The sequence below is a fragment of the Halichoerus grypus genome, chromosome 10 (genome assembly GCF_964656455.1).
Source record: "Halichoerus grypus chromosome 10, mHalGry1.hap1.1, whole genome shotgun sequence".
Lineage (NCBI taxonomy): Eukaryota > Metazoa > Chordata > Mammalia > Carnivora > Phocidae > Halichoerus > Halichoerus grypus.
The window spans coordinates 57,713,938-57,729,716 of record NC_135721.1 but is presented as its reverse complement, the minus strand read 5'-3'; the positions used below and the strand labels follow the sequence as shown (position 1 = coordinate 57,729,716).

General features: G+C 36.5%; 1 protein-coding gene across 10 annotated transcripts in view; it reads left to right on the top strand.

Annotated features, from left to right (window-relative positions):
- EHBP1 (EH domain binding protein 1) overlaps positions 1-15,779 on the top strand; it is a 416,635-nt gene that overhangs the window by 121,945 nt on the left and 278,911 nt on the right. For all 10 annotated transcript variants that reach the window (XM_078056492.1, XM_078056493.1, XM_078056491.1 and 7 more), the window contains one exon: positions 9,632-9,689. In XM_078056492.1, the coding sequence (XP_077912618.1) occupies positions 9,632-9,689 (58 nt within the window). The remainder of the gene's footprint in view (positions 1-9,631; positions 9,690-15,779) is intronic.

The following is a 15,779-nucleotide window of genomic DNA, read 5'->3' as shown; positions in this document are numbered from 1 at the left end:
TAATGTGGTGAGGATTTAGCTGTTGTACCACCTCCTCCCTGAAATAACTTAACCCTTCCCTTTCACCATCCTTCCTATTTTCCAGTCAGCTTTACAAGAGTTAGATCAGAATTCATTATTATGACCTAGTATTGTTTGCAGCTGAGCACTATGGTATTATCACATTTCCTTTCTCTTGATTTTTCTTGTGTTAAAATACACTGCGTTTTTTTGCCCTTTTCCCTCCTGTATCTGTGATTATTATTCCTAAATTTTTCTGTCAGCCTCTCAAAATTCCTCTCAGAACAGTTTAACATTAGTGATTCGTTAGTTCCTTTTTCCCCTGGAGTCCACCAGTGTTCTCTATTTGGAATGTTTTTTTTCGAGGCCTGTGGCATTGGTGACATATTGAGACTTTTTTAAAAACTGTCATTCTGGGAGATTAGTCAGATACTTAACATCTGGATTGATCTGAATTTCTTGACATGTGAGGTTTGTTCCAACAGGCCTATAAGAAAAGAAGTAGTAAATAATATGCTAAATTAAAAGAAATGGTGTGGGTGATTTCTGTAAAACAATAAAGGAGAACGGAAGACCAATATTGCACACATGATACAGTAGTGATTATTTATAATGCTATTTGTCTCCAAAATAACTTTATATTATAAAATGATAAACCCTTTGTACTGTTGAATAGTACAGCAAAAAAGAAAAAATATATATATGTATTTTTTTGATGGCCTATTAAAAAGTATACTCAGTTCAAGTAGGCTAAACTGCACCTCCTCAGTTTGACTGGTGCTGTATCTAAATAGATATATAGGTATTAGAAATTCCTGTCAGCAAAAGTCCATGGGCATCACCAGTTAAATATTTGTGACCAAAAGCAGTCATTCTGTGAAAATGTTTTAAAGATAGTAGGAAGGTGCAAAAATATAATTTAAAAAAATGTTTTTAGGGTGCCTGGGTGGCTCAGTTGTTAAGTGTCTGCCTTCAGCTCAGGTCATGATCCTAGGGTCCTGGGATCGAGCCCCGCATCGGGCTCCCTGCTCCGCGGGAAGCCTGCTTCTCCCTCTCCCACTCCCCCTACTTGTGTTCCCTCTCTCGCTGTGTCTCTCTATGTCAAATAAATAAATAAAATCTTTAAGAAAAAAAAAATGTTTTTATTTAAGTGACAAAGATTTACATCTGTTATTAGAACTATCCTTTCATTTTTACAGAAAAGAAATATATCTTATATATGAGTACTTTGTCTTGTATAATTTTCTTCCTATTGAATTAATTATTACAGCTTGCTAAATAACTTGTGAAGTAAGCATAAAGGAGTATAATTAACTGGAGCTGCAGCAGTTATAGTACAATAGGAGGCAGATGTACCTACTGAAGGATAAAAATAATTACTTGAGAAATAGTAAAGTTAGAGTACTTCCGTGATAAGACAATTTCTCCCTTTTTGTTTCAATATTCACAGCATCCCACCATGAAATGTTCAGTTATGGCTAAGAGCCCTTTCTCCTAAAAAGAATAACCTTGTTATTTAGTGAAGTGGCTGTTCACAGTAACTACAGGATTAATATTTTGAGCTCTCTTTTTCTCATTGTAAACACATCCTGGATTCTGTGGTGGCAGAAATTTGTTGTACTTTTGTGTTCTAAAGACTTACGGTTCCTCATTTTTAATCTAGGAAAAGCTTAGGGGCTTAAATATTAATTACTAAGTTTTGAGTTATAGCTGTCTTTTATCCTTGGAAACATCAGTTTCATATAAATGAAAACCAGTAGGACATAAAAAGGTTAAATTTGGTCTCAGTACTTTCCAGTGTAACTTACTACAAGATCGCAACTCTTACTGTGTGTGTTTTTAAATTATTGAATTTTCTAGAATGTTGAGGAGTTACTGTAGCAGACACACCCAGAAATTCAAGTGGTTTAACCTAATAAAAGTTTATTTCTTGCTTACTTCTGAGTCTAGAGAGGGTATTCCAGGTTGACTGGCTTCCATGTGGTCATGCAGGAGCCCTGACACCTTTTATCTTATGACTGTGCCTTCCTCTGCATTCTGGAACCTCTCCATCCAACTGGCGTGGAGAAGGCATACTTGTTTTTTATCCATTTTACTCCAGAAGTGACACTAATAACTTTTCACATTCCAGGGGTAAGAAGTATCATGTGGCCCCATTTCAGTGCCAACATGGTGGTGGTGAAGTTGGTGGGTGGGGTGCAGTTGAGGGGTTTCTTGCAACACCTCCCAAAACTAACACTACGCTTTGGACAGGGAGCATGAACCTTTGGTGGTCAGTTTACTATTCTGCTAAAAAATATTACTTCCCCTTTCATAGTGTTACTCAAAGTTAATAATATTAGCTAGCTCTTGATAATGAGAAAACAGGAGGCAAGTGATTTTATGCCGTAAATTCTTTACCCTATTCCTGAATTTCTCATTTCATTTTAAACCACCAAATATTTACTCCATTATAGTCATTTAATCTTACAGTCATTGAACCACTGTGCTTTAGAACTAGCTGAGATCTTAGTCATTTCTTCATTTGATAAATTAGGGAATAGGCTCAGAGAAATGGAGACACATTCCGAAGGTCACGCAGGGTGAGAACTAGGAAAAATAAGTCTCCTCTATGCTAGTATTCTCTCCTCCATACTGTATCACCTTGGAACGGTCTTCTTTTACAAATTTGTATCTCCTAGATTAATGCAAATTGTTTCCTCCGATTTCTTTCCTTTCACTACCCTCCTAAGGTGCTTACCCTGGAGAAAGGGGAATTTTAATTAATGTAGAGGAGAAAGAGGGATCTGAATAGTATTTGTCATATTGTTATTATTTGGACCATAGTGGAGTGTCAAGGTGAAAATTAAGAAATTGTTTAACTCTGTTCATACTTAGTTCTAAACTTAAAAGGGTTGTTTTATTTTATTTTATTTTTTTTATTTTTTTATTTTTTAAATTTTTTTATTGTTATGTTAATCCCCAAGGGTTGTTTTATTTTAAATAACTCCCCCCCCACGTTTAAATAGCTCTCCAGCATAAAGTGATATAAATGCATTGCAGAAAATAAAGAAAAATATATGTTTAAAATGACATGTAATTTTACTTTCTAATAGTGGCCACAGTTAGTATTTTGAGATATTTCTTCCTGGTATCTTCTTTCATTGTAGACTATAGGAAAAAATTTTTAATCTGTATTAAATAAACTTAACATGATATCCTAAGCATAGTCCCATGCTTGTAAATGTTGTTAGAAAATATATTTAATGGCTTTATAATTTTTTAGTAGACAGCTGTACTGTATTAGGAGTCATCTTTTGTTGGGTTTTATATTTAAGGTGTCATAAATTACAGGTTTTTAAATAAATTTTAAATAAGTAGTCTCAGGGGTTGGGCAGGCTCTCTTTGTCAGTGTGCATATTTCCTGAGATATATATAAGTAGATCCTTCTCTGCATAAGGTTTTTTTGTCTTCTCCGTGTTCCCCAGGGTTGTGCTAGAAATGGGGTACTTTGTTTACTTGCTTGTCTCTACTGGTTTGTAAATTTTTAGGGGATTGAGATTTATCTTCTTTCATCTTTGTATCTCCTTTGCTTAGCACAGTGCCAGGAGCATAATAGGCCTTCAGTAAAATATATATTTTTTAATTTACCTTTAAGTTCACTAGTGGCAAAAGAGGAGGGCACAAAATTTAGCTTCAGACCAAAGAAAAATACAGCTTACTGTTTTATACTCTGGTTCATTGTAGCTCTCTTATATTCTCCTTTTTCCACTCCTTTTTATTCTCCCCCTTTCTACTCTATTGTTTTAGCATCAGGACCATAGTTTGAGACAAGTCTTGCCACCTTCACGTTCAACTTATTCTTGTTCCTTTTTAAGGACTCTGAGGGTAGGGAGCGCCTGGGTGGCTCAGTTGTAAAGTGTCTGCCTCCGGCTCAGGTCATGATCCCAGGGTCCTGGGATTGAGCCCTGCATCGGGCTCCCTGCTGGGCAGGGGGCCTGCTTCTCCCTCTCCCACTCCCCCTGCTTGTGTTCCCTCTCTTCGCTGTGTCTCTCTCTGTCAAATAAATAAATAAAATCTTAAAAAAAAAAAAAAAGGACTCTGAGGGTAGGTTAGAGGTGTTAAATTTAATTTTTTTTTTAAATTTTAGTTTTTGTTGTAAAGTTTTTCTTCCCTGAATAAACCCACCAAAAGACTTAAGCTTTTTTATTTTTTTTATTTTTTTAAAAGATTTTGTTTATTTATTTGACAGAGAGAGACACAGCGAGAGAGGGAACACAAGCAGGGGGAGTGGGAGAGGGAGAAGCAGGCTTTCCGCCGAGCAGGGAACCGGATGTGGGGCTCGATCCCAGGACCCTGGGATCATGACCTGAGCCGAAGGCAGACGCTTAAGGACTGAGCCACCCAGGTGCCCCAGACTTAAGCTTTTTTAAGGGAACCCTTTAGATAGATTTCAAAGAATGTGCATCTGTGTGTACATTTTATGTGCATGTATATAAGATGTTTGCATATGTAATATATGTTTGTGTATTTATATGTCTGTGTATGTATTATGTGTAGGCCTACCTGGTTACTTAACTTAGGGGATGGAGTAGAAATGTTAAATATGTGATTGTTGAATTCTCTATGAAACCTGAGCTCTATCAAGTTGTCTTGACTTTTTTAGTAGAAAGTTGTATAATTACAGGTTCTTTGATAGTTGGATAACACTCTCACAGTTACTCTGTCCCTGGCCTCTTTTGTGGACATATGTAAATATTTAATGGTTCTTTTCTAGTACAGCACAGATGCTTAAAATATTAATTGTGGTCAGCTAATTGTGTGGTTATTGGTACTCTTCTATTGAGAACAATAAGTCACAGCACCTTTCTTTATTTTAGAACACTGCCTCATGTTGCCCATGATAATGCAAAGGTGGACTGATTTCTAGTAAAGACTTCTTAAAAATGGGACATGACTGGGGCACCTGGGTGGCTCAGTCGTTAAGCGTCTGCCTTTGGCTCAGGTCATGATCTCGGGGTCCTGGGATCGAGCCCCGCATCGGGCTCCTTGCTCAGCAGGAAGCCTGCTTCTCCCTCTCCCACTCCCCCTGCTTGTGTTCCCTCTCCCGCTGTGTCTCTCTCTGTCAAATAAATAAATAAAATCTTTAAAAAAAAAAAATGGGACATGACTTAGAAGCACAAACAAGTTTAGCTGTCTCTGGGGGTATTCTCAGATAAGTCATTTATGTTCTATTTACATTCTTGGAACTTCAGGCATTTAGGTTAGGAGACCACCCTTCCTGATTTTTTATGGTAAAAGGTTTTCCTGTTCTGAAGCACTGAGATCAGGATGGTTGAGGGGAGGGAGGTGCCAAGAAGCTGAGTTAGAAGGAGGCAACAGTGCAGGTAGCCTGGATGGTGGCTTAGGATGATGTGTGGGGGCGGGGGCGGCGGGTGGGGGGCAGATACCCCCACTGCTGGCACAACTTATGCCTTACTAGTGTTTGAAGTCAGGAGGTACAGGGATTGCTTACCACTCTCCCTATAAAACAGCGGTTCTCAACTTTGACTGCATATTAGAATCACCTGTAGGAATTTAAAAAAATCTGCACATGACACCAGTTAAATCAGATTCTCCAGGAGTGGAACCTAGGCATCAGTATTTTTAAAAGCTTCCCAAGAGGTTCCCATGTGCAGCCAAGGTGAGAATCCCTGCAAAATTAAACTGCAGAGAGGATTTATTATATAGCTACTGGCTGTAGTTAGACCTCATCAATTATAATTAACCAGTTGGGGAATTCCTGCTGGAAACTTAAGGTTCATTCAGTAGCAAATGTTCATTGAACCTCAACCTTGTACCAAATTCTTATTAGTTGCTAGGAATATAAAGATAAGATATGGTTGATAAAGGATTGCAATCTAGTGGAGGAGATAGGAATAATAAAAATGTAATATAGGGCATATCAAATATTTTGATAGAGGTGTTTTTAAGGTATTACTGGAAATACAGTAGTAGGAGCAGTTAATTCTTCCTGAGCCATGGAATATGGAATGGGGTAGAAATGAAATGATAAGTGGTCAAGGTTTCACAGAGGAAGTGAAGAATTAAGAGTTTATCAGGTAGAAGAGGGAGGAAAGAGGAAGTTTTTGTAAGAGAGGTAGTGCCATGCAAAGATGTGAAGAGATTGAAGGAGTATGTGTTCAGATATTTGTAGCTAGAAAGGTAGATTAGGGTCAGGTGGTGAAGTGCCTTATAAAAACAACATTCAGGAATATGGATGTTATCTTGCATGCCAGGTTGTCACAGGGTCAAATGTGTACAGGGTCTAAATAGGAGCTGGTCGGATGTGAAGCAGGTGATAGTGGAGGCCCTAGTAATCAGGACAGCATGGACCTTGTTTAAAAGCATTTAAGTAAGAACTGTTTTTTTAAATTTAAATTCAAAATAAAATAAAATTGGGGCGCCTGGGTGGCTCAGTCATTAAACATCTGCCTTCGGCTCAGGTCATGATCCCAGAGTCCTGGGATCAAGCTCCGCATCCGACTCCCTGCTCCGCGGGAAGCCTGCTTCTCCCACTCCCCCTGCTTGTGTTCCCTTTCTCACTGTGTCTCTCTCTGTCTAATAAATAAATAAAATCTTTTTAAAAAGTAAAATAAAATGGAATACTATTATGATGAAATGAATCTGTCAAATTCAAACTGCAAGGACCAGTTTGTAGTACCTTCAGTATAAGAGATGACTATAGGATAAAAAACACAAGGAAAAGCTGTAAGATAGCGTTTCTAAAGAAGTGCCATAGAAATATAATTAAGAGTTGGAGTTGCCTGGAGATGTGGAGATGAGAACATGATGAAAAGGTTAGTGTAGTAATCTAGGTAAAATTTCCAGCAAGCCATAAATACTTTCAAACAAGGTAGCTTACATTTGTTGGCTACTCATTTCCTCTACTGTTAAGCTGCCAGCATTGATCATACTTTCTTCCCAGCTCCATCTATTATATTACTTTACTGCTCCCCATCTTCATTGTCATTTGTTCTATTCTGCTTCTCTCTGTGTTGAACAAGGTTTTGTTTGTTTCTGCATTGGTTCGGATTTCTTAGGTTAACATTCTGATATTTCATAGAAACTTTCTTCTATTTCACCTGTAATTTAGCACTTCTGCATTTCGCTGTTGCTCCCAACGTCTCACTGTGGGAAGACTCACCAAAGCAAGCTACTGGTTTTAGTTTACATTTGATGTCTTTAATGCCTGACACTTGGAACTAAGCTGAGTCTTGGATGGAGAACCACCATTTTTCTATTTATACGATGCTGGTTATTATCACCATCAGAAACATTGTGCATTTGTTTAGATGGCTCCTTAGTCAAACAGTTTTATTATTAGAACCTTCTTCCTGTTTCTAGCCTAGCTTTTCTTTGGGTTCTACCACCTAAAATGAACAAGCATTAACATTTCACAATATTTATGTTGCTTTTTGCATCCTACTGCTTCCCTTATTTAACTGGAATTTATGCATTGTAAACTCATAGTCTTCGTATGTCTAAAATCATATCTTTTTCTTTCTTTTTCCCATCCATTCTGCAAATATTTATTGACCATCTGTTCTTTGCCAGGAAATGTCTAAAACCAAATTTTTTTTTTTTTTTTTTTTTAAAGATCCCATTCATTTATTTGAGAGAGAGAGAATGAGAGAGAGCACATGAGAGGGGGGAGGGTCAGAGGGAGAAGCAGACTCCCCGCAGAGCAGGGAGCCCAATGCGGGACTCGATCCAGGGACTCCAGGATCATGACCTGAGCCGAAGGCAGTCGCTTAACCAACTGAGCCACCCAGGCGCCCTAAAACCATTTCTTAAATGATAGTTTAGCCAGTATAAAACTCAAGGATGACAGCTATTTTCCCTTAGCAACTTGAAGATCATTAGCTTTATTGTCTTTTGTTCTCTGTTGCTGCTAATGAGAAGTTGCTATCAGTCTAGTGATTCCTTTGTTGGTAACCTGTCTTTTCTTTTATGGTTTTTCTCTTTATTCTTGCTGCTTTGTAGTTTGTACGGTATCCAGATATTAAATTTATTTTTAATTATCCTATTCATTATTATATACTTATTTTATTTTATTTTATGTTAATCACCATACATTACATCATTAGTTTTTGATGTAGTGTTCCATGATTCATTGTTTGCGTATAACACCCAGTGCTCCATTCAATACGTGCCCTCTTTAATACCCATCACCAGGCTAACCCATCCCCCCACCCCCCTCCCCTCTAGAACCCTCAGTTTGTTTCTCAGAGTCCATAGTCTCTCATGGTTCGTCTCCCCCTCCGATTTCTCCCCCTTCATTTCTTTTTTTAATTTAAATTCAATTAGCCAACATACAGTACATCATTAGTTTTTAATATATACTTTCTGTCTAAGGACTCTTCAAGTCTGGAGCATTCTTAGCCTTGTCTCTTCAGTATTTCTTTGTCATTCCCACTGTTCTGAACTTCTAGCATTTCTGTTAGGTGTATGTACTTCTCAGTTTGTCTTTTATGTCTCTTCCCTTGTTTTAAAATATTTTTATCACTTTATTTTTCTGTGCTACGTTCTGGGTCAGTTCCTCAGTACTTTTTCATTGGACAACTCTTTGGACAGGTTAATAGGTGAATCACTGGGTAAGGAGTTTATGACTGGTGGCCTTTTATGTATGTGTATATGTGTGTGTGTGTGTATTTAATTAAATGAAATAAGAGGACAGGTCATCTTGATAGGGATTTTTGGGTAAAATAAGTGAGACATAGAAAGTAGTGAAGGTCACCGAGATGAGTGTATCATTCATTTCTTGGTTAAAAAGCTTTTATCTAAGATTTTTAAAAATAAAAATTTAAGGAAAATAACTGATAATCATAATCTTGATGTTTTCCCTCAGCATTAAAGAGAACTTAGTTGTATTAGCTGAAAACAGGTTTTTTTTTTTTTCTTGTTTTTCTACTTTATATTAGCAGAAGGTAAAGAAGAGAGGTCTGAGAGTTAAAAGACCTGTATTTCAGACTTGGTTCTGCCAAAGCTTTTGATTAGTTATTTTGCCAGTTTTTTAAATTTATAAAATAAGAGTATATACCTTACATATTTTTTTAGTACTGTATTGTTTTTATGAAGATTGTTGAGATGATTGAATATAAAAATATTTTGAAAACCACAAACATTGTTTATAAGATATGAGATGCAAAAGTAGTGTAACCCATAGATTTAAATTATTTTGGAAGTGACACTTTTATGCTATTTTTTCCAAATTAAAGTAGATAATGTGTTAGATGTATAGCATTAATTTTTAGAAAAGATGTGTGTGTGCTTTTCTTTTTAAAATAGTCACCAATTCTTTTATTTTACTTGGTTTGTCCGAGTGAATTAACTTGCTAAAGGATTTTTAGAAAAACATGTGGATAAAATATTAGTCATTTAAGTTAGATCATGTTTGTATCATACAAATATGATCTAATTTAGTAATAGTAAATAGTAATATAAAAAATTACTATATTTGAATAATTTATAGAGATTTATTGTAAGAATAACTGCTCTTTGTAATCTAAAGTAGATGACATTTTTGTCCTTTTAAAGGCACTAGAACTAAGCTTTATTAATTTGATATAAGATTACTTAAATTATGCTTTATCTTTTTCTTGCTTGACAGGCAACCAGATAAACTGGTGGTAGTTTGGACAAGAAGAAGCCGAAGGAAGTCTTCTAAGGTTTGTCTCTTTTCTAAATTTCTTACCCAAATGTTGCATTTAACTTTTAGTCAAATTATGAAGCTTCTCTGGTCCCAGTGTAGAATATTTTAATATATTACTTGATATTTTGGGTTATTTCTAATTATCTAATCTACTAAAATGATTGATCAGGCATTGTGATCGTGTAACTACAGTTCTGAAAATGGGAGTCAGATACCTGAGTTTTGATCTTGGATGTGGTAGCCTTGAGTAACATCAGTGTAATTTAACTTCTCTATACAATGGTAATCATGAATTAATGATTAAATAGGTAACACTTACAAAATTGTACCTGGGATTGTTTATTCAGATTCCAAGAGGAAGAAATTAAGGCAAACTTAAGAAATGATGAGTGGGGCGCCTGGGTGGCTCATTCGGTTAAGCATCTGCCTTCAGCTCAGGTCATGATCCCAAGGTCTTGGGGTCGAGCCCTGCGTTGGGCTCCCTGCTCAGCTGGGAGCCTGCTTCTCCCTCTTCCTCTGTCTGCTGCTCTGCCTATCTGTGCTCTCTATGTCTCTGTCAAATAAATAAATAAAATCTTAAAAAAAAAAAAAGAAAGAAATGATGAGTTATCTGAGTCCATTGCTGGGCTGCAGGAGGAAAGGAGTTGGATTTTTCAAAGGTTTTGATTTTTTGCACTTAGAGCTTTGTGGGGAGTATAGAACAGAATTTTTAATGTTCAGTAACAATTCTGCAGATATTTTAAAATTTTATTCTTTAGATAAATATGAATATATTTTTATAAGCACACAATAACTATAAGCATGTTTAAGTGGATATTCCTTTTTCCATAAGTAGTCCTGTGTGAGGAAAAAAATTATTCCTTTTAATTTAAGTTTAATTTAATTAAATTTCAGAATTTTTAATATTTCAGGGACATCTTGTCAAATTTTATTTTTATTCAGCTAAAATTACATATAGATCTTAATTATACGATGTAGTGAGTTTTGATCAATACATACTTGTGTAATTAGTACTCCTATTAGGATATAGAATATTTTCATTACTTTTTCCTTTGTGTCTTCTTCCAGTTAATTGACAACTCTCAGAGGCAACCACTATTCTGATTTTTCTATCACCATAGACTAGTTTTGCCTGTTTTTGAATTTCATGTAAATGGAATCATACAGTAGTCCTGTGTTATGCATGATTTCTTTTGCTCAACGTAATGTTTTTGAGATTTATTCATGCTGTTGTGAATATTGGTAGTTTTTTTTTTTATTAGTGAGTAGTATTCCATAGAGTGAATGCACTGCAGTTTGATTATTTATGCCCCTGTTGATGATTTGATTCATTTCTAGTGAATATCCTGAATATTCACTACTGTGAATTCTGGTATAAATACTACTGAAACAGTATTTTAGGGGATAAATATTTTAATTTCTCTTGGGCAAATACATAGGACTGGAATTCGCTGGGTAATAGTGTTGGTACATTTTTAACTTTTAAATATATTTCCAGCAGCCACATAGGAAAGGTACAGGGCATCATATCATGAATGACATCATCTTCAAAGCATACATTTATAGTTTGGGGGCATTGTATTTTATTTTTTATTTATTTATTTTTTAAGATTTTATTTATTTATTTAACAGAGAGAGACACAGTGAGAGAGGGAACACAAGCAGGGGGAGTGGGAGAGGGAGAAGCAAGCTTCCCGCAGAGCAGGGAGCCCGATGCAGGGCTCGATCCCAGGACCCTGGGATCATGATCTGAGCCGAAGGCAGACGCTTAACGACTGAGCCACCCAGGCGCCCCGGGGCATTGTATTTTAGACCTGTAATATTTTCTTATCCATTTACATTGATATGAGAAAGTTCTGAAAATGGACTTAGGGTTTTCTCTGTTTTGCTGGATATTTGTCACTTTTGCCTATGGGTCTTAGGCTTTTGTGGAAAGGAACAATAAAAGGTCATCCACTAAGTATGATAGATGAATATGACTATAACTATGGATGTTAGACCCTATGTGCTTTTAGCTATCAAATGAAAAGTGATTACCTCCTTTTAATAATCAGATACTAATTATTTTCTAAAAAAAATGAAACAGTGAAATAGATTATAGGTCAATTCAGAATACATAACCCTATTTGAAGTTAAATACACCTTTATTTAATTGCATTTTTGAAAGTCAATCAGATAACTTTTAGGTCCAGATTATTTTTCATATTGTATCAAATATTGATTGAATCTAGATGGTGAAATCCAAATGTTTGAGGCTGCAGGTTGATTTTTCTCAGAATGCAATATTTTCTAGAAGGAATTATTTCTTGGATTACTGTCCAGTTATAATGCTCTTAATATTTCAGATCCCTTCTGTGTATTTCAGAATCATTGTGTCTTCTCTTAAAACATTATAGATGTATTTCTTTTGAAAAATTGAGAACCCACCATGTGTTAAGCTCTTTACAGCAAGTGCATAGCATGTTCATGCATATGTGAAATGCTGTTTTATAAATTGTACAGAACACCCAAAAGAGGACTTAAAAATCCAGTTCCAGAAATTATGAAAGAAATGATTATGACATTATTCTAAAAGTTAAGCAAATAAATGGTTTTTTTAATCTTAGGAAATGTGAAATCCATGACATTTTGGAATTCTTTAATAAAAAACTTGTGTCCCCAGCTATTTTTTTTTTTTTTAATTAGCTATCCGTTACACTAAATCCAAGACTAGAACCACTTTTTTCTTCTGAAAGTCAGTTCTATTTTCTGATGGTTTTCCTTTAAAATATACATTATATGCTGCTGAGTCCCATTGAAGTCACTGAGGGGGAAAAAAGATCTCTGCAACCATTGGCCATTTACTTTTAACTGTGTTTTTAGAAAGAGTTTGAGTTGTACAGTGATCAGTTTTGGTTTTTGTCATCCGTATAGCTTATTATTTCTCTTTCCTGATTCTTTTTTTATTTTTTTTAAAGATTTATTTATTTATTTATTTGAGAGAGAGAGAGAGAGCGCACATGAGAGGGGGGAGGGTCAGAGGGAGAAGCAGACTCCCTGCTGAGCAGGGAGCCCGATGCGGGACTCGATCCTGGGACTCCAGGATCATGACCTGAGCCGAAGGCAGTCGCTTAACCAACTGAGCCACCCAGGCGCCCCTGATTCTTTTTTTATATTGATAGATTGAAACTTATAACTGAGACACAGATAAATGTCAGATTAGAGAATAAATAAGGCATACTACCTTATTTAAAGTTTAGTTCTCAGTGCTCACTTTCTATGGGCACATGTCTATCTTTATAGCTAAATATATAATCAGAATTCATTGCTGACTCATTTTTTATTGAGAAAATAATTACCATGGATAATTAACACAATATGCAGCTTCCCTGCCTCTTCTCTTCAAGTCATGGCATTTATAATAAGGATTTTGTCAGGCTGCAGTTGATTTATATATGCTTAAATAAATTATTTTTCAATAAAATATAGGACAGTAGGAGGCAGGACAATTATGATAGTCCCCCCCAAATTATGGCAGAGTAATATGTTGCCTTAAATATGGTTTTCCAAGTAGAAATTTAAGCTCACAGATGGGAGAGTTTCAAAGGGAAACCAGAGCTTTAAAGTCCTCACAAGCGGGGCGCCTGGGTGGCTCAGTCGTTAAGCATCTGCCTTCAGCTCAGGTCATGATCCCAGGGTCCTGGGATCGAGCCCCGCATCGGGCTCCCTGCTCGGCGGGAAGCTGGTTTCTCCCTCTCCCGCTCCCCCTGCTTGTGTTCCCTCTCTCGCTCTGTCTCTCTCTGTCAAATAAATAAATAAAATCTTTAAAAAATAAAAATAAAAAAATAAAGTCCTCACAAGCTTTTTGATGGCATTACCACCTTTACTTCCTTGCTCTATGGTTGTGCTCCAGCCTTTTACAATGTGCTGTGATATCAGGAGGGGAAGGTACAGTTGCAGAGCTTTGCCTTAATGGCAATAAGTCTAAGGTAACTTTATATGTGACATCTTAAACATATGGGTATATGCAGTTTTATAAGTTGAAGATTATTTAACAACTGACAACTATAAATTTTTAGTGAAATATTTTATTTTGTAGGAATCAGAAATAATAAGTGAACGTTTACTCTGTATTTAGTACCATATTAGGTACAAGTCTTTTAGGGAAGATATGACATGAAATAATTAGAAAATAAGGCATTTTATAGGGTTAGGACCCTAAATTGAGAAATGTTACCTTTTTCCTAGGTCTGCTTTGGCATGTCAAATGATCTGTCATATGATTAAAAAGTGAGAAAAATTGTATAAGGGGAACTGGATAATGTGGCCTAATCCTTTGTACCATTATCTGTACTAGGATAGCTGGCAAATAAAGAAATAACCTGCCTCTCTAACTATACAAAGAAGCTGAATAGCTGTACTTGTGTTTCTGTGCCTAATTATTTTCTGAAGAATCCTTTCTGTTACTCTCAGTGAAAACTGATCATGGTTCTTGTAGTGCTAATGTTTGCCAATATGATGTGCTTTTTCTAATCAAGTTCTTAAGAACCTAAATTAATGTCCCCATGGATTTGTACAATTAGATGTTTATTACCCATATTGGGTATTTTTACCCAATTTGTGTTCACATAGTGAACACAATGAAAGGCCAATACCCATTGGGCCTTTCATTCTTTTTCTAGCTTCAGATTCTTGAATTCTGTTTGAGGTGAAAGTTGTAGTAAGCTTTTTGAAAATAGGAATACTTTTTTTTTTTTCATGTTTGCTACTGTGTACGTTCCTGGTTTCCTCTCCAGTAGAATTTACTTGGTCCTTTTTTTTTTTTTTTAAGATTTTATTTATTTATTTGACAGAGAGAGACACAGCAAGAGAGGGAACACAAGCAGGGGGAGTGGGAAAGGGAGAAGCAGCCTCCCTGCGGAGCAGGGAGCCTGATGCGGGGCTCAATCCCAGGATCCTGGGATCATGACCTGAGCCGAAGGCAGATGCTTAACGACTGAGCCACCCAGGTGCCCTTGGTCCTTTTTTCTGCCTACTATATAATAATTAGCTAACATTATACAGCTGGTAGTGCCAGCTACTCAGCTGGACTAATTGATTTTGTTACAGTGTCCTAACTTAGCCAGGTTGTACAGTCTCTAAAAGGAATAACAGAAAGCCAGAGCTCTAACTTGGTTGGACGTTTTTTGCTGGGGAGAGAGGTGCTGGGTAGAATGGTAAGAAAATGACAGCATGCTAGCAGCTTGGCAACTCGCACCCTTACATCTTTTTTTAATTAAAAAAAAAAAGATTTTAGTTTGTTAAGCAGATTGTGTTTTTGTTTGTTGAACAATCTAATTTCTGAGATCCATGACTAAGGACTGAAAGAGGTCATTTAGAAGACCAGCATTAGGGTACCTGAGGAAATGATCTGCTATTACCATCTACTAACTCTGCCCAATTATTAGGTAGTCTCTGCATTCCCTGCTTTTCATCTCTGTATCATCCAATAAATGTCAAGACCTTAGGGATAGAAAACTATATTCTTGACTACTGTGTGAATCAGAGAATAGAGCTGCATATGATGTTGGTTAGGTAAAGAAATCTGAACTTGGAAATCATGGAGGTGGTTCTATTACTGATTACTAGTATGGGTTCAGGAAAGCGGTTTACTCTTTGCTTTAGTTTCCTTATCTGGATTAGATCTTCTGAGGATATCTTGAAGTCTAAAGTTCTTTGATGGTCATTTTTTCATTAAGAATTTTACAAAAAGGGGGTGCCTGGGTGGCTGAGTTGGTTGGCTCAGGTCATGATCTCATGAGGTCATGATCTCATGGGTCATGAGATTGAGCCCCAAGATGGGTTCTGAGCTCAGTGGGGAGTTTGAAGATTCTCTCCATCTGCCCCTTCCCCCACTTGCTCATGCTCTTTCTTTCTCAAGTAAATAAATATTTTTTAATTTTTATTTTATTTTTTTAAAGATGAGGGTTTTTTTTTTTTTAAGATTTCATTCATTTATTTGACAGAGAGATAGCACAAGTAGGCAGAGAGGCAGGCAGAAGGAGAGGGAGAAGCAGGCTCCCTGCCAAGCAGGGAGCCGGATGCGGGGCTCGATCCCAGGACCCTAGGATCATGACCCGAGCTGAAG